Source organism: Mizuhopecten yessoensis, unplaced genomic scaffold (genome assembly GCF_002113885.1).
Source record: "Mizuhopecten yessoensis strain PY_sf001 unplaced genomic scaffold, ASM211388v2 scaffold7547, whole genome shotgun sequence".
NCBI lineage: Eukaryota > Metazoa > Mollusca > Bivalvia > Pectinida > Pectinidae > Mizuhopecten > Mizuhopecten yessoensis.
This window is the reverse complement of record NW_018407102.1, coordinates 654,059-678,559: the sequence shown is the minus strand read 5'-3', so window position 1 is coordinate 678,559 and position 24,501 is coordinate 654,059. Positions and strand designations below refer to the sequence as shown.

The following is a 24,501-nucleotide window of genomic DNA, read 5'->3' as shown; positions in this document are numbered from 1 at the left end:
ATATCCCAGGTACTCAACGTTCAAGGTGGGGTCCATCTGGACCTCCAACAGTTCGTCGGCTGTTTTCTTCTGGAAGCACTCCGTTAGCAAACCTCCAGCAGACTCGCCAAATATGGTCACTTTGTCAGGATCTCCACCGAATGCGGCAATATTACGATTGATCCATTTCAGAGATTCAATCATGTCCCAGATAGCAAAGTTGCCCTTGATGACATCATCCCCAGTACTAAGAAAACCAAATATGCCCAGACGATAGTTGATGCTGACGACGATGACGTCCTTGAGTGCCAGGAATGAAGGATCATCTGCCGCGGCCTGCCCTATCAAAAACGACCCGCCATGGATATACACCATCACGGCCTTTTTCTCAGAGGTAGATATGGCACGTGGTACGTACACGTTCAGTTGTAGACAATCTTCCGACAGTTCCTGGTTCTCCAGTCTCTCCCACACGCCTTCCAGTAGATCTTTAAACTGTACACAAGAAGGTCCGAATGCTGTTCCGTCCAAAGGCTTTGTCCACGGTTTGATTGGCTCCGGTTTCCGGAATCTCAGCTCACCTATGGGTGGTTTTGCATACGGAATGTTTCGAAATTGAATGACATCTTGTCCAAGGGCTGGGACGACAACACCCCGTATTGGTCCGGATGGCGTTACAACGATAGGGGGAGACTGACTCGCGGCATGCGCAACCAGAAGCGATGACACGAATAAAGTCAGAAAACTTGTCATCTTCACGAATAACCTGAGGATGGTAAGAGATATCTATGAATTGGAAACATTTCAATTTTATCAGTCTTGCGAATGCTTAATAAAGTGTCTAAACCTCCCGAGTATATTCAAAAACTATTTCAATTTTAAGCAGATATTTTAAAATGTAATAGCAATGGTTTAATCATGGATTTAAATTATCAGAAATTTCTTAAGAAAATGTTCTGAAATGACAATTTGTTTATTTATTATAACATTTTCAAATGCATTTTGCGTTACTGATTGTACCCCGTGATGAAATTCGGCCTGACAAACAACTGCAATTTGATAACATATACCAGGAAAACAAGTTATCATGCCATCTTCAAAATACTTGGCCTAAATACTGACCGCTCCGGTACGTATATACCCGACCGTTAATGCCCGGGTACCCACCGTGATAGATAATGTTCATGTGCGTACGCTGGTGATGTTATCAACACTAACATACACATGTGATGTGTAAAGAAAGTTTAGAAGTAAGAAATATCACAATTTACATACTTGTTATGGGCCCGTTCTGGTTTTACACTGCCATGTACTTGTATTGCCAGTTAACACACCGCGGCCGTCGGCCAGAACTGCAATGTGTAAGTATGGTACTCGGTAATACAAACAAACACATGTAGAATATATAAATGTATAAGGGACTCCTCTCTCTGTGCGACAGACTTTATAATATAATTAAAACTGTTTTAAAAATCCAGACTTTTACAATTATGTGTATCGTAACCTTACTCTGCTCTCCATTACAATGGTTAGAACAGTCTGTTACATCGTCCCTTTTAAATGTCACATCATTTAGTTGCTCATTGCAACCTCAAAAAGACGAGATCATTGACCAGAAAGAACACGCACGATTCAGTGTAACATTTACACCTCGGGTTTTAATCTTATCCCTCGGGCCTAGATTTCTCATTTCGTTTTCTCTTGCCACAAAAGTGGGGCATTATTTTCCCCCTCACATCTTATGTTTCGGAAACATAATGATTTATGATCAAAGCATTTTGCTCATTGTGACAGTCATTTTGATTGATCCAAAGAACGGCTCCCTGTGGTTTGCATTCTTAAACAGTTACCAAAAGTCAAGCAACCATCATCTATAAACACAAGGAAATGACCAAAGCTTCACGTCTAGAAGAGAAAGTGCAAATGCTTTAAATTGACATGGAAATCAAAATGGAGTATACCTGGCCCCAGGAGCATTAAATGAATTAAAATTCCAATTAATTATTATCAAACTGACAGTAGTAGTATTTCTAGGATGCGGACGTTGCCAGCTAACACCGAGAGGACATTGGATACAGCAGAATATATGAAGTTCATCCCGGTATCATCCTCGATATCCAGGGGTTACGCTTACTTTCGCTCTCTACACCCCTGGAATATGTCGTGGCAATATTGAAGGCACGACAATAGCTGTTTGATTAGTCTCAGGTAAAAAAAAAACCTGACCAATCGCTACGCTGATACCTGTCCTTTGTTGATCACAAAGGACAGACGCCCGATTTCAAAGCCTGTCAATTTTTACCGTTACGTGACCGCGAGATTCTTTTGATGTACATCAAAGGATCGAACTAATCTTCTTGTCTCATCAACAAGGTGGCGCACGCCGAGCCATCAATTTTGCCATGACATATTCCAGGGGTGTAGAGAGCGATTATGGAGGATGTCCCGGTATAAGTACTGAGAGTTTCATTGGAGAAAAGTGAATTTCCATTATTATAAACACTCGGTGGGTATGTTTTTGTCGGGTGTTGACCAACGCCTCTTCTTTATCTACAAATCGGTTGGAATATTTTACACAGTGTTTATATATTTACCATGGCTTATGGTAAATACTGCGACGTCCAGGTCAATGAAAATATCTGCCTCGACGTCTCTAATGCTGCTCACGAGGATGCTTTTCAATATGGGGAGTTTCTTGGATTCCGGGTTTGAATTTTCTTCAGAACAGTTTGTTGCTATTTCTTAACATTTTCTTCAGGTTGGTAAGTATGGATTATGAAAAGTTCTTTTTACACAACCAATAAAATGTTCTATATGACGTTTCGTTGACTAATACGATATGTACACTGTCATCTTCATCAGACAAATGACCAGTGAAGCGTATGCACACAAAGGTGTAAAATGTGTACGAGTTGCCCACAAAATCGATATCGATTTCGGCTACGCTGCAAACGTATGTACAATAGTTGTTATATATGTACCGAAATGACTTGATTCAGCTACGCTGTGCGAGAGTCATTGAGCCCCTTCGTCTCGATTTAGAACTGGCCCACTGCGCCGTATCCAGATCGACATCGATTTTGTGGAAAAGTCGTACACATTTTACACCTTTGTGTGCATACGCTTCACTGGTCATTTGTCTGATGAAGGTGACAGTGTACATATCGTACTAGTCATCGAAACGTCACATAGAACATTTTATTGGTTGTGCAATAAGAACTTTTCATAAGTTTGTTGCTATTATTGCAAGTCGATTGCTGGTACATGATGAGCTTAGCAGTTTCTGCAGCAATCAATCCTTTGGCTTGTGACCTTTCTGCATTTAGGAATGTGTAGTTTTTTTTTCTACAGTGCATAACACCATCTGGTGTATTATCGTTGGTGGAGTTGAATTATTATTTGCTGTGCTGTTAAAACACGAGATTTCAAATCTCCCATCGCAGCTGTATTATATGTGTTGTTATGTTTGGTAGATTGTTCCAAAGTCGGATTTCGTCAGAAAAAGAGTGTTGGTTGGATTGGGGTGGTTTTTCTTTGTCTTCTGTTTAGGACATTTAAGAAACAAGAGGCCCAATGGGCCTGCATCGCTCTCCTGGTATAAATCTCACACTTGTAACCTTAAAAGTGATCTAAAATAAAGCTACAGGCAAAATATCAGAATTTATGATTAAAATTCATTCAAAAGTCCCATTTTTGTTTTTTTAAACATTTCACCCCTGTGATTGAAAGTCGAACAAAGTCATTATGTTGAACACATTTTATAGCCTTTTATCTCAGGATGCAACTTGCAAAGTATCAACATCCTGGGACCCATGGTTATTCAGAAGAGGTCGTTTTAAGATTTTACTGACCCCTGTGACCTTGAATATAAGTCAAAGTCATTCACTTTAACAAACATAGTAGTCCTTGATCCCTGCATGCTACTGATTAAATATCAATATCCTGAGCCTTTTGGTTATTCAGAACAAGTTGTTTAAATATTTTGAACATATTTGCTCCTTGTGACCTTGAATATGATTCAAGGTCATACTTTTGAACAAACTTGGTAGCCCTTGATCCTAGTATGCTACTGACTAAATATCATCACCCTGGACACTTTGGTTATTCAGAAGTTGTTTAAAAACTTTAACATATTTGACCCCTGTGACCTTGAATGTGGGTGAAGGTCATGCAAATGAACAAACTTTGTAGCCCTTCATCTCAGCATGCTACTGACCAAATATCATCACCCTAGGCATTTTGGTTATTCAAAAGAAGTTGTTTAATGTTTTTCACATATTTGAACCCTGTGACCTTGAATATAGATGAAGGTCATTCATTTGTACAAACTTGATAGCCCTTTACCCTAGCATGCTACTGGCCAAATATCATCACTCTGGGCATTTTGGTTATTGAGAAGAAGTTGTTTTGAAGTTTTTAACATATTTGACCCCTGTGACCTTGAATATGGGTGAAGGTCACACATTTGAACAAAATGTGTAGCCCTTCATCTCAGCATGCTACTGGCAAAATATCATCACCCTGGGCATTTTGGTTATTGAGAGGAAGTTGTTTAAAGGTTTTTTAAGACAATTGACCCCTGTGACCTTGAATATAATTGAAGGTCATTCAATTGAACAAACTTGGTAGCCCTTCACCCAAGCATGCTACTGGCCAAATATCATCACCCTGGGCAGTTTGGTTATCGAGAAGAAGATGTCTAAAGTTTTTAACATATTTGACCCCTGTGACCTTGAAAATGGGTCAAGGTCATTAATTTTAACAAACTTTGTAGCCCTTCATCCCAGTTTGCTTAAGGCCAAATATCGACACCCTAGGCCTTTCGGTTATTATGAAGAAGTCGTTTAAAGTAAAATATTGATGCTGGACGACGGACGGACGGACGACGGACAGACAGACGCCGCGCCTGGCATAAGCTCACTTGGCACTTCGTGCCAGGTGAGCTAAAAAGAGTAGGCCCGTTATATCCCACTGCACGTGTATCGTAAGACACGACTTATTTTCGTTTTCCGTCTTCCTTCTTTGCTACCTACCTTCTCTTCCCGGCGGTGCCACCCTGAGCACCTGTCTTTGGCTATTACGAGGAGGACGTTATACCCAAAGCAAACAAACATAACTTTGTGACGTGGCTAATTCTAGTTAAATTTGTTAACCCAGGAGATCACTGATCTAGTTCTGTGTGCTTATTCTTATGTTCCGTAATGTTGTGTATTGACCATTCTGATATAAGGAATCTTGCTGAAGGTGATAAAAATTCTGCCAAGCAGAATGATATAATTTGCTCCTGTCAACACAATTAGCTCAAACTTACCCTTTGTTTTTTGTCCTTCTATATTTCTTTTACAAATTTCGAAATTGTTTTCTATTAAGCCATGATGTGCGATAATTTTTACCGTTAATGTAAGAATTAAACGAGATTTCTGTATCTAAAATTTAACACTCAGCATGTTAATTATCTATCTGCTTATCATTCAGCTGTCTTTGTCAGAATGATATTGTTACTTTAGATCTAATTAGTTGTATGATAGTTTCGTTGTGGAATATGAAACCAAATTGTTTTCGATCTCTGTCGTTGTAGTGATATCACCTTTATAACAGTAGCCGCCTCGAAGACATGCCATATTCCATTGTATTACCAATCCACTGTGGTTATATCAACAGTAAGATGACTGAGGAAGTCTTGACAACAAGCCCACCTGAGGAACTTGTCCTAGACATACACTGTGGTGACCATACTAGTGGTGTGGTTGCTGCTAAAATCTTGACGTTCTTTTTAAGAAGTTGAAAATAGGTCAACCAAACATTTAGCTTTCCAAGGACATATCCACCATGCTTGTATGTTTTTTTATAAAGGTATAGTCTCTGCTCCCAAAGAACATGAGGTTGCTCTCCATACAAAATGAATATCTAATGTTTTTCAAGAGACTTGGAAATAGCTTTGTGTGCAAACTTTTATGAAAATCCGTCCTGTAGTTCTGTACTTAAGGAGGAGTATTCAAGACAACATTGTGTCTACAGATAGCCAACCAAAAACAAACATACACAATCCCATCTAAACTTCTAATGGGTATACAAATTATCAAAGTCCACAATCCCCATCTAAACTTCTAATGGGTATACAAATAATCAAAGTCCACAATCCCCATCTAAACTTCTAATGGGTATACAAATAATCAAAGTCCACAATCCCCATCTAAACTTCTAATGGGTATACAAATAATCAAAGTCCACAATCCCCATCTAAACTTCTAATGGGTATACAAATAATCAAAGTCCACAATCCCCATCTAAACTTCTAATGGGTATACAAATAATCAAAGTCCACAATCCCCATCTAAACTTCTAATGGGTATACAAATTATCAAAATCCACAATCCCCATCTAAACTTCTAATGGGTATACAAATTATCAAAGTCTTTGAGGGCAATGTCAGTTATGATCAATGATCTCCATCTTCTTATAAAAACTGAAGAACTTATTAAATCAAAAACAAATACCATCCATTATCATCACATATTTTATTGCCTATGTGTTTCCGTATCGATAGATAAAAGTGAAATACATAAAATCTGTCTGTAATATTGAAACTGATAAATATTTCATCCCTGTTAAATACTGGTTCTTTTTTTACAGGCAAACACCTCACACCTCCATACACTTCTATAAACAAGAGGCCCAAAGGGCCTGTATCGCTCACCTGGATATCTAAGCAATCATGGCAAAATATTCTCCAAATGAGATCCAAGGGAATATGCCAGACCTCAAGGCCAATCCTTGTAGCATATCTGTATTTGATTTTTTATGCCCAGCAATGTTATGTATGGTTATGGGGTGGGGATCTCAACTGTTTCCAAGCTGTGACTCAGAAACTAGGTCCCTAGGGTTGTGGCCAGACCCCAGGATAAATTCTAATTTCATGACTGTATTTGTCTTTTTTTGCCCAGCATTTGTATATATATTTTTGGGGTGGGGATCTCAACCGTTTCAAAGTTATGACCCAGGGGTTATGTCTGCAAGGGTGGGGCAGACCCTTGGGTCAATTCTAATATCATGACTGCATTCGTCTCTTTATGCCCAACAATTGTATATAGTTTTGGGGTGGGGATCTTAACCGTTTCAAAGTTATGACCCAAGTCTCCAAGGGTGGGGCCAGACCCTAGAGCCATCCTGGAAGCAAATTTGCATTCCTCTCATTATACTCAGCAATTGTATATATGGTTATATGGTGGGGACCTCAACCATTTCCAAGTAAAAAAAAAAAATGTTGGCCCCACCCCTTAGCCCGGGGGGTCAGCCCCACCATTTGTACAATTTTGAATCCCTGCCTTCCATGAATGCTTCCGACCAAATATGATCAATATCCATGGTATAGTTTTAAGGAAGAAGTCGTTTATAGCAATATAGCCAAATTGCCCCCTTTTGGCCCAGCCCTCAGCCCCTGTGGGGTCAGCCCCACCATTTGTACAATTTTGAATCTCCACCACCTAAGGATGCTTCCAGTCAAATATGGTTGATATCTTTCTCTTAGTTCCAGGGAAGAAGTCGCTTTAAGCAATATAGCTAAATAACCCTTTTTGGCCCCGCCCATCAGCCCCCTGGGGGGTAAGCCCAACCATTTGTACAATTTTGAATCCACAACACCTAGGGATGCTTCCATTTAAATATGGTTGATATCCATCTCTTAGTTCCAGAGAAGATGTCGCTTAAAGCAATATAGCCAAATTTCCCCCTTATTGCCCCGCCCCTCAGCCACCTGGGGGGTCAGTCCCATCATGATCATTTGTACAATTTTGAATCCCCACCACCTAGGGATGCTTCCAGTCAAATTTAGTTAAATTCCAATAAGTGGTTAAGAAGAAGAAGTCTTTTGAAGAAATTGTTGACGGACGGACGATGGACGCCGGACGCCGGACGCCACGGTATGGCATAAGCTCACCTTGGTCCTTTGGACCCGGTGAGCTAATAATGTTCGGTTAGAAGCAATTCTTGTTTTTCAGTCAAAATCAAAGATCCCTGTCCCAGTGTAGAATGTGTGGAAGCTACGCTTCACATTGATCTTCACACAAATACAAATTTCATGGTAAAAACTGTACAGTAAAACGCTTTATGCTGATATGTTGATTTAGTTATTTTTAGGAATATAAAGTGTATATTCTGATAATGCTCAAAAACTTGTCCTGATATCTTAAACAAGACTAGAGAAAAACAACAAGCCTGAAATATTTTTAAATCTAGCAAATGACTAGCATATCAATAAACAAACCACTAAACATGGGTTATCTCCCTTCCACAATCTGTCCTTTATAGCGTTTTACAGAAACCTATTTTTACAACAAGTGAATGATAATATACTCGTTCATCACAAAAGTTTTCAACAAAATAGTTTTTTACTGTAGAAAATAGTTATATGACATGTAAGTCTCCTTTTTAACCTTATCTGTCTATAATTTCAGAAGTCCAAGCACAATATTTATACAATAGCCATTATTACAGTTTGGAAAAAGTTTGATTACAGCTGTAAACAATGTATTTGATTCAAAAGTGAAGCTTATGGCACTGAAAAAAGTTAAACTACACCAAACACATAAACTCACAGACTGTTTATTCACATGGAATTTAGAAATGTCAATTGAAATGTACATCTGGGACCATTTATAAGCCTTCTTTGAAAGTCAGGTAAAAGGACACCAGATTAAATAGAACTTTCAGTTAAGACAAAAACCTTTTTGCATCAAACATTTCTAAACACTTGGTAGGTATACATTCTACCAGGCAGAGTACAATACAACATAGTAGCAGAACCAGACAGAACTTCTCACTCCTTACATACAAAAAAGTTTGTATAACAAAATTTTACTGTAGAAAAGGTTTTTATCATTGTGTATAAAATATCAAAATAAAAGTTTCTCCATACATCTCACATTTGCATCTGTGATTGTGGAGGTCACTTTGGCACTTGTTTGACACAAAAAGCACTACTGTAATTAAACGTGTGTTTACAGGGCATTAACTCTAACTGTAACACCAGATTTACATGGACAACATTTGAAAGTTTTTAACATTTATAAAAAAATCTCACTTCTTCTTTTGTAGATATTTCCTCTAAAACCACGAGTACCCCATTTTTAGTTAGTTATATACATTTGAGGTGATCAACACTTACATCATACAATCTCTGGATATCATGATATCTTTCAATATCTTCAATGATGTAATTCAAGGTGGTTTTAGACTTGAGGTGGTGTCCAATTTATATCTAATACTATAACCGTCCTAGAGTTAGCTGCTGCTGCCGACTTCCATCTTTTCTCCAGTCTCTGTCTCCTTACTAGCCACAAACTTGTTACAGTGGTCAACAATTTCTGAAATACACACCATTCTAAGTTACAAAGACGGCATACAAAATCGAAAACGTATGGACTCTGCTTTGCATTCGTACCATACAGGTGATACTAGAACTGTGGAGGCCAAAGGCCACCGCCTTCCCCATTAAAACTGTTGGAAAGAAGTTGATTACATTAAAAGCTGACAATATTTTGCATTTTTAGAACATTGATCTGTTTACAAAAGCAGATATAAATCAGAAAGATGACGTTTCCAAAAGAGGAACATCTCGGGTAAATATGGCTAATAACGGACTTAACATACAATATCTGAAATAGCACGGTGGCCATTTCAGAAAAAATCTGAATCTTATGCAGGTGCAACTATGGAACGAAACGATAATATCTTCCATGTTTAAGTCATCATCTCTTTGGAAGTTCCTTGGAAATAGCAAATGCAAAGTCGAAAATGGCAGCCATTCTCTTTTCTTATCTGTCACAAATTACGACATGCACAACTGTTGATCATGCATATCAAATTTCATTGTGATCCGGTTTCCCTGAAGTAGTTTCTGAGAAACAGTGATAAAATTTGTTAGTAGATAGATTGACTGACTTACTGAATGATGACACCACACGGTGTGAGAGAAGGTGGGTAATTGTATAGTGTGTATTAGAAAGCGATGTGTATGTGTATCTATATTTGTATAATATTCACCGTTTATGATCTGGGTGTAGGCCTGAGTGGCTGGAGAATCTGGTACTTCTGTAAGGTGGTGTGAGAGAAGGTGGGTGATTATACGTATAGTGTGTATTAGAAAGCAATGTGTATGTGTATCTCTATATTTGTATAATACTCACTGTTTATGATCTGGGTGTAGGCCTGAGTGGCTGGAGAATCTGGTACTTCTGTAAGGTGGTGTGAGAGAAGGTGGGTGATTGTATAGTGTGTATTAGAAAGCAATGTGTATGTGTAACTCTATATTTGTATAATACTCACTGTTTATGATCTGGGTGTAGGCCTGAGTGGCTGGAGAATCTGGTACTTCTGTAAGGTGTTGTGAGAGAAGGCGGGTGATTGTATAGTGTGTATCAGAGAGCGATGTGTATGTGTATCTCTATATTTGTATAATACTCACTGTTCATTATCTGGGTGTAGGCCTGAGTGGCTGGAGAATCTGGTACTTCTGTAAGGAAGGATTTCCCCTCATCACAGCATTTACCTTGAAAATAAAACAAGGTAAACATTATTTCTCTTACCCTGAACAGGTGTATCCACATTTTTACCAATGTGAGATTTCCTTATCCCGCATTAGGGTTGAGACAGGGGGATTCCCCTATTCATAATAATACAATGACGTCACGTCAACAATCCATCAACGTCATGTCAACCCTGAATTGAGCCTGTAATGTTAACATTACATTATCCATATGATACAAAATGGGTGAACAAAGTTAGAGAAAAAGAATCATTCACCCCCTTGAAGGTGAGATGGGAAATCTCAACTCTGGGGGAAAGATTCTTAAGTTGCCAAACACTCTGCAAAGCCTCATGTACTGAGTATATAAAGTACTTCTGCAGGTCAGTCTGATGTAGTGTTTGTCTACACTCTCATGATACTATTAATTGGTTAAACATTTGACATTAATCCCATTTTCTGTTAGTCAGCCTTGTACTGTCTGTATAATAGTCACAAACCATTCTGATGAACACAGAGGTGCAGTCACAACACAACCTGGCGTACTTAGTTAACAGTGCTTTATTTACATTTAACAGTGAATGTATACATGCCTCCCAGGAGAGGGCTTCGTCAGGGCAATTATAATGATTTTATCGTTTCATAAGGTACTTTCTTGTGGGTGCAAAAAATTAAAAAGTTTTTATATTCAAGGGGAGTAATCCTTACACAATATATGTAACCATTCTGATTGGAGGTGTAATATCAAGTCAGTTTGTACATAGGGTTTAATGCACTCACAACAGCTTAGGTCATGTGAATGTGAATGCAGGAAGGAGACACCACCGAAAAAAAGACAGGTGAAGAAGGAAAATACAGGTCCATAATAATCAATATTGCAATGGAGGTAGCTGATCAATGTTGTTTTTCTTCTGTAAGCAGAAGACACAGCAGAAAACCTCAGATTCTGCATAGAGCAATCAGTAAAATGCTCATTAAATAGTACCGATATTTATTAAATGTTATTCATGATTACACATTATATCAAATGTCATGTGTATCATAGAAACAGACCTTATGTCTAAATGTTGTAATTCAAAAGGGCCAGTTACTCCATAGACATCATATAAGTTTTCTATTATGTTCATTAAACCCATCATAATTCTTTCTATTTACCTATTCATACTAATTTTATGCTCTAGCTAACAGAGCTGATCACCACTTACCTATCCTTGGATCCAGGGGTAGCTTGCCCAGAAATTTAACATCCATGTCTGCAGCCATCTTTTCTCCTCCTCCAGTAGTCGGTGGGAATATCTGAGATTCATTCTGCAAATAAATCACTAGTTATAGATTTGTGGTCTTATCTCCCTTTGATCGTGTTTAAAATAATACATTCAAAACATTTTTCATGAAAATTAGAACCTGGTGTTGTCTCCCTTAGATTGAACTAAGAGAGCTAACAAGTAGTTTTCATTATTCAGCTGTCATGGACATTGACATTATTTCCTAGGATCATTTTTTCTGTGGGGAAAATGTCCATGTTTGATTTCTATTTACCAAGAGTCCATCACACTTGTAATACTGGACATTACTGAAGTGTCACCTAACAATTAATGGTCTTGATTTGAACACTAGACTACCGTGCCTCACAACCCTTCAGTCACAAGCCCGGCATCCTACCACTAGACTACCGTGCCTCAAACCCCTTCAGTCACAAGCCCGTCATCCTACCACTAGACTCCCGTGCCTCACACCCCTTCAGTCACAAGCCCGGCATCCTACCACTAGACTACCGTGCCTCAAAACCCTTCAGTCACAAGCCCGTCATCCTACCACTAGACTACCGTGCCTCACAACCCTTCAGTCACAAGCCCGGCATCCTACCACTAGACTACCGCGCCTCAAAACCCTTCAGTCACAAGCCCGTCATCCTCCCACTAGACTACCGTGCCTCACACCCCTACGGTCACAAGCCCGGCATCCTACCACTAGACTACCGTGCCTCACAACCCTTCGGTTACAAGCCCGGCATCCTACCAATAGACTACCGTGCCTCACAACCCTTCAGTCACAAGCCCGGCATCCTACCACTAGACTATATAGCTACTATGCCTCCTCTTAATACTTTCTGAGTTATTTTCCAGCTGGACAATATCTGTTATCAAATAGGGATGGTCCTATTAGTCAAATGTTGGCATGCCTTGGTAGAAGTTAGAGGCTACAATAACATACGAATACAATCCAATTTACCTTAAACTCTGATCGAAGTTAGAGGCTACAATAACATACGAATACAATCCAAATTCCCTTAAACTCTGACCGAAGTTAGAGGCTACAAATATACTACCTAACTTAAAATTTGACTTTACCCCGTTTAAATGATTCTTTACTTACAGGCTATCAAATTCCAAATAATATTACAATTTGACTTCAAGTACAGGCTAAAACAATCCAACTTACCTTACACTTTGACTGAAGTTAGAGACTACAAACAACTAACCTTACACTTTGACTGAAGTTAGAGGCTACAAACGACTTACCTTACACTTTGACTGAAGTTAGAGACTACAAACAACTTACCTTACACTTTGACTGAAGTTAGAGACTACAAACGACTTACATCACACTCTGACTGAAGTTAGAGGCTACAAACAACTTACCTTACACTTTTACTGAAGTTAGAGACTACAAACGACTTACATCACACTTTGACTGAAGTTAGAGGCTACAAACAACTTACCTTACGCTTTGACTGAAGTTAGAGACTACAAACGACTTACATCACACTTTAACTGAAGTTAGATGCTACAAACAACTTACCTTACACTTTGGGCAAACAAACCCACTCATGTTCTCCACCACACCAATGATAGGCATCTCAACCTTCCGGCAGAAGTTCACCTCCTTCCGTACATCAAGTAAGGCCAATTCCTGTCAATTATATATCATGGTCACTACTTCAGAGCATATTAATTTAGGTTATGAACCATGCGACACAGCAATCTGATTTAAACACAGGTGTTAAGTTATCACCTAAAGTACCAACTGTAATGCAAAATAACATAATCATCCAATTTGCAATATTTCCTGTTCCATAAAACAAGACACACTTTTATGTACCTTTGGTCACTTGCTATTAAGTGTATCTTAGAAAATACATATCTTAATCAAAAACTTTGATCAATCATAAAAATTATCCATCATGAAATGATAATGGAGAAAGATAACAAATACTTTTCTTGAAACAAGATGTGGTCTAAATATGTAAATCTGATATGCCTTATGATCAATTGTTTCTCAAAGCCAACCAAATGTGCTTGAAAGTAGGTTACACCTCTTCCCCTCGGTCTAATCTTTTTTAGTAACAGTGACCTAGACATTACAAACTTTTATAACTTGGATTCAGAGAAAATGACTGTGACTCCCATGGGCTATTTTCAGTAACAGTGGCCTTGAACTTACCCCTCTATTGCACATCTATATATCACAGTGTATCACCATGTGATATTTCAAAATGATGTAGTCTTTGGATTCTGAAGCAAAGACCATAACCCCTTTCCCCTAAATGTCTATTTTTAGTAACAGCGACCTTGATCTTATAAAGTTTTTAAAACCCTATTACACATCTACATATCACGGTATATCACCATCACCATGTCAAACTTTCAAAAACATTAGTCTTTTTTATTACGAAATAAGAACTGTAACACACACACACACAAAGTGACCTTGACCTAAGACACTTTTAAAACCCCTATTGCATTCCTGTTTATCACCATGTCAACTTTCAAAAACATTAATCTTTTAGATTCCAAAATAATCTCAGAAAACCAAAGTGAGGACAGACGGACAGACATAAGGACAGACTGACACAGTGATACTACAGGACACCAGCATCTCTGATGGGATACCCTAATAATGGGGGAAAATCAAAAGAAAACAGTAGCAGTTTTGTCTTTATCACTGATGTCTTTGTATTCTATTTTTGTGACATAAAAAAGATGAATAATATGTCAATGCCTTATTATTTTATTGAAATTTGATGTGATGTCACTACAAGGCATATCGGTCCAAATAAATGATGGTGATGCTGTTAAACTCCCTAGCAATCCAAGTATACAATAAATTGGCATATAGCCCAATAGTTTAATTCATGGTATTTTAATGGAGTCATTCATGACAATTAACTAAAAGTTTGTTTTATTTCATCTACTTCATGACCTTCCATGTTAATTAGAATGTAAAACATTAATTAGAATGTAAAATATTTTAATTACAACGGATGGTTATGAAGTAGATTAACTTTAAACAGTTATAAGTTAACAAGTACTTGTAGGGCCAGCGGTCCTCCAACCAATGCCATCAATCCTACCGAAGGTGGGGGATTATTTCTGGGCACTCACATACGAAAAAAGTTCTTCACAAACCAATCCAGTTGAGATTTATGTGATTTTGTACCGTTAATGACATCGATTATCTCAGTTAATACTTAGTCGGTTACTCTCTCCAGGACAGATTGGTGTATGGAGTGTGTTCTCCAATAGATAAAACCCAAAAGTAAAAACACTTCAGCATTCCTACACACACGGGGCAACCCACCTGTATTTGTCAGGAGTACAGAAAAGGTAGCCACACCACACAACTATTAAAGGTAGCTGGACTCTTTTATTATGGTCAGTATTCCACATGACCAAACTATCATGGTTATACATGTGAGCTCAAAAAGGGTTAAGTTGCCATGAATACCATGGTGTCCAAAGGGTGGTCAATAGTGAATGTTTGTACGGCTTGCTGCCTTCATATTATTCGACAACTAGATTAGAAAATTATAAAGAGAGTACAGACAGTACTGATGGACAACATGTTTCACGTCGTTATGGATACACAGGTACCCGAGATTAGCTGAGGGTGATAAACGGACAAGAAGTGCCCTGTTGTCATGGATACCATGACATCTGAGAAAGATTAAGAAAATTTTATTTCTTGTTCTCACGGATCAGGAAGTGCAGTATTTTCAAGGATATGATAGTATCCACAAGTTTCCATGGGTAATAATGAGACTACTGTACGTAATGTCCTGGTTACATGCTCCAGGGTACAAGTTCACAAAAACAATAAGTATATCGCGTTTACATGATTATTAGAATACCTGAGGGGTGGTGATGATGACAGCACCATCAATTTGTGATTCCTTCAGGTACTGAGCAACAGACAGATGTTCATCAGATGTACCAGGAGGAGTGTCAATGACGAGGAAGTCCATCTCCCCCCAGTCCACATCCCTCAGGAACTGCTTGATCAGACCTGACAATGGATACACACCAGCTTCATTAATTATAGGCTTTATAGGTAATCTTCCTGGAATAGTTATAGATACTACAGGTAATCTTCATGGGACAGTAATACACTATACAGGTACTCTACATTGTGCCTGGGCAGTTTAAGACTATACAGGTAATCTTCTTGTTTTGGGACAGTTATGGAATATACAAGTAATCTTCTTGGGACAATTATAGACTATACAGGTAATCTATCTAAAAAAGTTATAGATTCTACAGGTAATCTTCTTGTGGCAGTTATGAAATCCACAGGTAATCTTCTTGTGGCAGTTATAGACTCTACAGGTGATCTTCTTGGGACAGTTATAGACTCTACAGGTAATCTTCATTGTGCATGGGACAATTATAGACTATACAGGTAATCTTCTTGGGACAGTTATAGACTTTACAGGTAATCTTCTTGGAACAGTTATAGACTTTACAGGTAATCTTCTTGGGACAGTTATAGACTTTACAGGTAATCTTCTTGGGCTAGTTATATACTATTCAGGTAATCTTCTTGGGACAGTTATAGACTTTACAGGTAATCTTCTTGGGACAGTTATAGACTTTACAGGTAATCTTCTTGGGACAGTTATAGACTATACAGGTAATCTTCTTGGGACAGTTATAGACTTTACAGGTAATCTTCTTGGGACAGTTATAGACTTTACAGGTAATCTTCCTGGGACAGTTATAGACTTTACAGGTAATTTTCTTGGGACCATTATAGACTTTACAGGTAATTTTCTTGGGACAGTTATAGACTTTACAGGTAATTTTCTTGGGACAGTTATAAACTCTACAGGTAATCTTCTTGGGACAGTTATAGACTATATAGGTACTCTTCATTGTGCCTGGGACAGTTACTGACTATACAGGTAATCTACCTGGGACAGTTAAAGGTTATACAGGTAATCTACCTGGGACAGTTAAAGGTTATACAGGTTATCACCTGGGACAGCTAAAGGTTATACAGGTAATCTACCTGGGACAGCTATAGGTTATACAGGTAATCTACCTAGGCAGTTTTAGGCTATACAGGTAATCTACCTGGGAGAGTTATAAGGCATTAGGTAGTTTAGGTGAGACAGTTATAGGGTATGTATAGATAATCTATACGAGATTGTTGTTTGGTATACAATTATAAATATATATAGGTATGTAGATACCATTTTTCTTTGGTCCTCGCCATATTACTGCATCGTCAGGGCCGCCCAGCAGGAACCCTATAGACATAACAGACAGATTGTCGTCCACATACTGTAACAGTAAAACAAAATAGTTATAAACCTTTAAACACACATCATTGATATTGATTTAAAAGCCATTTGTTACTGCTACTTTACCAAATGTAAGTGTTAGTTTACCTGTATAAATAGTATTTTTTCATGTCATTTCCCATTTACGAATTAAACAAAATGGTAAACATTGTGAACTTAGACCCTTTAGATTTATATCATCCAATCTGGTTTCTCTATGAACATTTTACACTTAACTGTATAAAATATACAGTAATATACACACAATACAGGGACTTACTTTTAATTAACAACCACACACCTGTACTGACTAAAAAGCCGTTTCTATAAAACTGTTTGATAGGTTAATATCAGTCATTGATCAGGAACAATTGCACCATGGAAGTTCACTTACGGGTATAATCTACGTGTGTGAACTTGACTATGAGGAATAGACCTGTCAGTCAACAGTGTAATTAAACAGGGTTTGATTAATGCCCCTCTTACACTTTCAAATCATCCTATAAACATAACCACTATAATTAAATGAAATAGGCAGTAAACAACACAGTCATTCAAGGAAAATATAAAAAAGTACCGGCTTTCATATATAAGAGAATAATTCTTTTTATAAAGGAAACCCATAAGAAAGCACACTTAAATGAGTATGTTGATATCCTGTAATACAAGATACCTCAATTCCAACAACCTATCTACAGTACAATAGTACCACATAAGTGCCATACCAAAAAGTTCATAACCCTATGTAACTGATAGTGTGTTGTTTTTAAAAGAAAAAGCATCCATGACTATTTGTTCGGACATTTCATAGAAATTGGTCATGTATTAACTCATTCGCCCCTGAAGACACATTTGAACTCATCAAATTCAAAGGTTGGAATAGTTCATTATAAAATTTCAGGGGTGAACAAGTTAAAACAACAGAGTATATATATATATATACCTGTCAATAACAAGGGACATTTACCAGTAAATGTTAACAATGAAATAAAGAGTTTGTTAATCATGTTACAGCCATTCCAAAAGCTCATTATGACCCCAACATTGTATAATCTAAAGACATACAATTCTGCATCCACATTTCTAAATACACAAAAAGATATGTTCCATTTCTAGGTTATATATTGTACGAATGAAATTTGTGAACACAAGTGAGTAGAGTGGCTTAACTTGCTTTATAATATGACATTGGAACAATTGATTGATAGATGTACCTTTCATTGTGATTAGAGATAATGTCGGGGAATCGATTCTGGCTGTTGTTATCTCCCCGCTAGTCATGAAACATTAATTGGTATCGTGGGTTGGTCCACCTAATCAGGAGGATGTGGAGAGAACCTCATTTTTCATTTGTCCAATTGTCTCATATACGACAGACAGACAGAAGAATTGACACATTGATTATATTTTATATAAAACTGGCTCCCAACTTCTGTGTCCAGTCTATCAATGATTGGTCATCTTGATAACTCTCTGACCAGTTCAACCATTCTGTTTTTTGGAATGTAACATGTCCAATTCAAGAAATTTTAAACAGTTCAAAGTTTTTTTCATTTCACAAAAAAACAAATGCGACAATGAAAAAACAGGTGACACAAAAAGTTTCTATTAATAAATGTCAAGCTCCGAGGCAACACGTCACTACCATGCAACGTTTTAGTGAGAGTAAATATACTCTGTTAAATTGTCAATAATGTTAAATGAATGAGGGAAGAATGTTAAATCTAGAATGAATGGAATCAATGCTACAGTACACAGTAACCATGCACCGGACAAATTCAACCAATACCATGACCACTGAAGAAACCGACTAGACGATAAAAGTGTTTTATCGCATCGTTGGCATATAAATTGACAATGAATAATTTGATATGAACCACATGTATGGATTTATATATAGAAACTGTACAGACACATATTAATGCAAACTTGATTTTAGAATGGTAATCAGACAATGATACAATGAACAAACACAGGTAGGAGACAGGTGTGGCTTACTGATGAAATATCAATTTGAACTACTATGATAAAGAACATGGATGATAACTGGTCCACAAACTAAAACTGTAAAAGCAATAAGATCAATAAATATATATATCAAAACTGTCACATCTTGTAGTGTTTTAACACGGAAATGTAAAAATATGGATATTCTGGTACATTGTGTTTAGAACTACAACAATCGATCAGGGCCACCAGTGAGACAATCATTTTTGCATTACATTTCAGGTGAAATTCGTCACTGGTATACAGCCCAGCTACAATGGAAATCCTATTCTACTGCCGTGCTATTCTAATCTAGTCCTACATCTTATGAAGTGGTATGACGCACAGTCCAGGTATAACGTCTTCAATTTTTACATATCTATACCTATATGGTATATATAACAGTTTTTAAGTTGATACTTTTTACTGTTACAAATACAAAATGTAACGTGTTTTGTTTTAAATTTCAAACAAAAATAGCCAATCTAAGAGAGGAAAAAAGTCGATGTTCAAGGAAGAACCAAATCCTTATATATATAAACAGAAAAACCTGATGAAGAAACCCAGAAGGTTTTCTATAATACTCTGTCTGGGTCTATGATGTAGCGTGACCTTTGTGAGATTCAGCCTCTTCTCCAGTATGTAGACTAAAACATCACCTGTAGAAAGTTTTTCTTACACCTACACTAAAGATCAGAAAATTCAAACCTTGGAATTATGAAATCCAATACATGACCCCTCGGATAGATTTTTCTATCTTCCACACTCACATATAGAGCCTATAATTAAAGGAATGAGTGATGACGTAGGGACTGGATTTCAATATCATTTACCATTTTTTAAATACAAAGAACTTGGAAGATTATACAGTTGTAAGATCGCACAATGTTACACGATGAAAAATTGGACGATCATTACTTGCGCACAATATGTGCGCTCGATGGACGAACGCTATGCGAAAACCATCGTGGTTGGTGTAAATTGAGGAATGCCTTAACAATATATACGGTTTCGTGTTTAAACATATAAACTTGATTTTTAAGTATGTGCTATATATATACTAGCTGCATCTATAAGCTTATCTTTAAATTTTCTCTCTATACTTTACTGAATTTTGAAATGGCGTTTTTGGTGTTTTTTGAACGACCTTAATCGACATGTAAAATTATAGCACAGTTCCCGTATACAGGTAAGCATACCATGTAGCCACTTTGTACATGAACCTTGACCGTACTTGTCCCGCCCGGGGCACTTTCGTAACTCATCGGGATGTGAAAATCCAGGTGGAGGGATCTATAAGGCAAATCGAATACAAATAACAACTAATTGGCCAGTTGTGTTTTCATAACGATCATACGGTTTCACACATCAGCTATATGTGTTAGGCACAAGCCAGGTAAAACTCTGGTCACTCATCAAAATGTTATTTACCTGTTCGGTTACCTAGGAGCCAAACCCATTTTGACAGTCTAACGGTCACTGTAATACTGTGTAACACGCCGGTAAACTTGTACATAATCTTAATTATTGTGATGAGAAATCACAGTAATATATAGTGTACATGTACATTATTGCATACGAGCCTTCTGTATTTATTTCATTTCGTAATATTGATCAACAAATTGTACCTAATCGCACAGTTGTGCGGAGAGAAGCGCACAACGGGGCGAACAATTGTTAAATTGCACAGTTGTGCGCACCATGTGTGGACGATGTATGCACGCTGTGCGTACGCTGTGCGCACGCTGTTTTTGGTGCGTTGTGCAGTCACACAACTGTATAAAAGTACCTATAAGCATCCCTTGGAGTTCAACCAAACTCTTGTAACTCCATTATCATACAGCTATTGTTGACTGAAGTGACCATAACTGTAGACCTGTAGCTGGTATTCCTATCAATCAAACTAAATGAGCAATGTGTGTAACAGTGTAAATATTGACTCCGTTGGAGCCAGACTCGGCCGGTTTACTTGGTGCTCTATCGAACAACATGTGCAGTCTTTCGGTCGCGATCAATAGTACATGCACATGTGGGGGAAGTCCATTACCAATTATGCCACACCATTTCCCCCATGTATGCAAACACACAGGTACACAAGCTCATTAAGGCAGGCTGATATAGTCACATGTAATTGGCCGTAACGATATCAAACACACAAACTCTGGACCAGCTAAGTTGCACCGACTGCCCTTTTGTTCGGGGTCCTGATCATTATAACAATTAACATAGTTTTACGTTAATAATTTACATAGCTATAGCAGTTTTACTCGATGTATATTCATGCTATATTCAACAGTGGGATACCATATCCTGCTAACTTTGCAACAAATGAAGCATATTTGATGCCTCTTTGAAGCCATCCTGTAGTACCAAATCCATACTTCCCAAGGATTTTATTATCAAGAAGCAGTCTCCCTCCAGTTGACATTAAATTTCACCTGTTTTGATGTGGATTTCGCTTAATATCACTTTATTTTGGCCACTGTCACAAATAAAATACAGGTAAATGGCGGTAATACATATATGTACTTCATGATAAATGCCCTGTACTCATTAAGGCACATTGCCTTCAATAGAAACCATCAGTAGATAGCAAATGCTTTTCTCCATTACAAATGAAAGTAACAAAGTTAGAGAGTGAATTATTCAGCGACACAATAGCCTTATCTGTTTATGTATCTTCAGTACTTTTATTATCAACCAGAATACCATGACATCAATATTTAAACAGCCCCACCCCAATGCACTTTTTTCATTTCCACCTTATCAGACGTTATCTTGTTGGCATGTTTTTTGCTCCATGACAACACCTAGTGGCTATTAATGAACATAACAAATTTCTTTCCGACACAATATACCGCACCCATTAATTATTCAGTCGGCAAATTCTGCATCGGAGACTAATCAGTGGGTGGGGTTATCAGGAAGCAGACCTGCAGGTAACGTTCAATATAAACCTGATACTACACTGTAAACGGTTCTCAGATGTAACACTGTTTAAATGACAAAACATAGCTCATAAATACGGTAGTTAGTGATACAGTCATTAAGTTTGTCTGTGATCTGTGTTAATGTGAATAAAGTAGCACACCCGTCCTGACATTGTTGCATTACAACTCCATCTGTAAAAGCATCATGATAATATCTACAGCTAAATGAAGAAATATCTATCATCTCTCAAATTGCTTTTTGGATCCTGATCATAACTTCTGTTTCTCTCTGTGTGACTTTGATCTTTCACATTGTAAACACAAGTAAAGAGGCCAAGCTGGTCTGTATGGGAAATAGATTTACTGCAGAAATTATAAAAGAAAAGCCTTGCCAAGTCAAAAAGACATCCTAGTCATATTGATGTTTTAATAATTTCTATTTTTGTTCGTTTTTGTGTGGTGTTGGTGGTGGTGGGGTTTGAAGATAGTTCTACATTTGGATCATGTGAACATAGATGATTGTAAAGGACATTCATTTGAACAACCTGATAGCCTTTCATTCAACAAGCCAAAGGCTACATATTATCACTCTATGATTCGGGGTTAGAAAAAGTTGAAAACATTTGACCCCTGACCTTGAAAGTGGGTCAAGGTAGTGTATTTAAACAAACTGAAAATCCCTTTATTCTGAGAAGCTTCATGCAAAATATTACTACCTCAAATATCATTGTTCATAAGAATAGGTTGTTTGAAGATTTGATCACATTTGGTCTATGTGACCTTGAATGATGGTCAAGACATTTATTTGAGCAAGTTATATGCTAAATATTACCTTTCTAAGATTTATGGTTCTTTGATGTAGGAGCAATGGATGAGAGACTAAAACTGTACATGTATACCTCTAACATGCACCGGTGGTGTCTAAAATAGCTACAGTCTGTATTATACATGTACATGCAGAGCTTGTATGTATGATCAGTACAGACCTATAATTAATTCACCTTACTTTCAGGCAATCTGTGGTAAGGCATTTATAGCATCTAGACATGTTGAGAAGAGATCCATTATCTTTCTCCGAGTTTCCTGTGATTTCTTGATAACAATCCCAATAAATGTGAATCTAAACCTAATATTCCTACAATCAAAACTCTTAAGAACTCTTATTATAATGAAACATTATCCTGTAAATTATTCTTTTGATCAAATCTTCCATCTCTAAGAATCCTTTCTCCAGTATCAATGCCAGGCAGACATTCCTGTGTATTTAATTGAATTTTCAGTCCCTAGATACCTGGTTAATTAATATCTAAGGGCCATCAAATCAATATTACTGTAACACAATAGAGTACAAGATCACGATAATGATGTTGAACTAGTCTGTGTGCCTGATGACTATCTTTACAAGCCAATGGCGACGCCGTCGTCAAGGTAACGATGTCTATATCACTTTCTACATTTACCCTGATATACAGTAACATATACCAGGTACATTACTGTCCTTACCTATCCAAATATAGTTTACCATACAACAATTGTTTGTATGAGTGGAAAAGTGTTGTCATATCCAATTAATTTAATTTTGATACATATTTTACATGTTCATTAACATCGGACTTATTAGTTATTCAATTTAATAAATTTCATATTACTTTGCCAATTTGTAGTACAAGCCAACCTCAATATTATATACTGTCAGAAATAGTAACGTTAATATTACCTGACTGACAACAATGTGCTTTATATATAAAGAAAATGTTGGTAACTTACCACTGGGGACCAGCCAGATCCACTCTGATGGACCTGAAGGTAAACACAATATAAAACAGAATCAGAGAAGTACTTATGTAAACGACACATACTTACTTGTCATCATGGCATGATAGATTGTATAAATTGACAAACTGTAATCAGCCTGGAGTTGTATAGTGCTATATTTCCATTTTTATGAAAACAAGAGATCCATGGGCCTAAACAGTCACCCGAGTCCTACAGTATTTATTTTTGTTGTTAAAATATGTACCAATTTGAGTACAAAATAGTTAAGTATAACGCTAACTTAAGTTTGTCAGGACCATGAGCTGATCATTCCTAGATTGAGTTTCAGTTAAATCGGCCTATCAAACTTGTTTTTAAGTTTGAAACAGTTTTTCAAAATGGCGCCGTGTCGGCCATACTGGATTTCTGATCGACCTGAAAAATAACAACACTTTGTCAGGACCATGAGCTGATGATTCCTAGATTGAGTTTCAGTTAAATCGGCCTATCAAACTTGTTTTTAAGTTTGAAATAGTTTTTCAAAATGGCGGCCGTGGCGGCCATTTTGAATTTCTGATTGACCCGAAAAATAACAACACTCTGTCAGGACCATGAGTTGATTATTCCTACAAAGTTTCAGTTCCATTGCCCCAGCAGAACTTTTACTTTAAGTTTGAAACAGTTTTTCAAAATGGCAGCCGTGTCGGCCATATTTGATTTCTGATCAACCTGAAAAATAGCAATACTTTGTCAGGACCATGAGTCGA

The 24,501-nt window shown here is 37.4% G+C and overlaps 1 protein-coding gene across 1 annotated transcript in view; it reads right to left on the bottom strand.

The window, feature by feature from the left end:
- Positions 1-7,872: 7,872 nt before the first annotated feature.
- The window catches only part of LOC110453898 (cytosolic Fe-S cluster assembly factor nubp1-B-like), a 49,300-nt gene continuing 32,671 nt past the window's right edge, over positions 7,873-24,501 (bottom strand). Inside the window, exons 5-11 of the mRNA XM_021503106.1 lie at positions 23,747-23,779; positions 16,974-17,064; positions 15,633-15,787; positions 13,304-13,414; positions 11,707-11,809; positions 10,303-10,525; positions 7,873-9,341 (exon numbers count right to left, since the gene is read on the bottom strand). Coding sequence (XP_021358781.1) covers positions 10,395-10,525; positions 11,707-11,809; positions 13,304-13,414; positions 15,633-15,787; positions 16,974-17,064; positions 23,747-23,779 — 624 coding nt within the window. The 3' untranslated portion in view covers positions 7,873-9,341; positions 10,303-10,394. The remainder of the gene's footprint in view (positions 9,342-10,302; positions 10,526-11,706; positions 11,810-13,303; positions 13,415-15,632; positions 15,788-16,973; positions 17,065-23,746; positions 23,780-24,501) is intronic.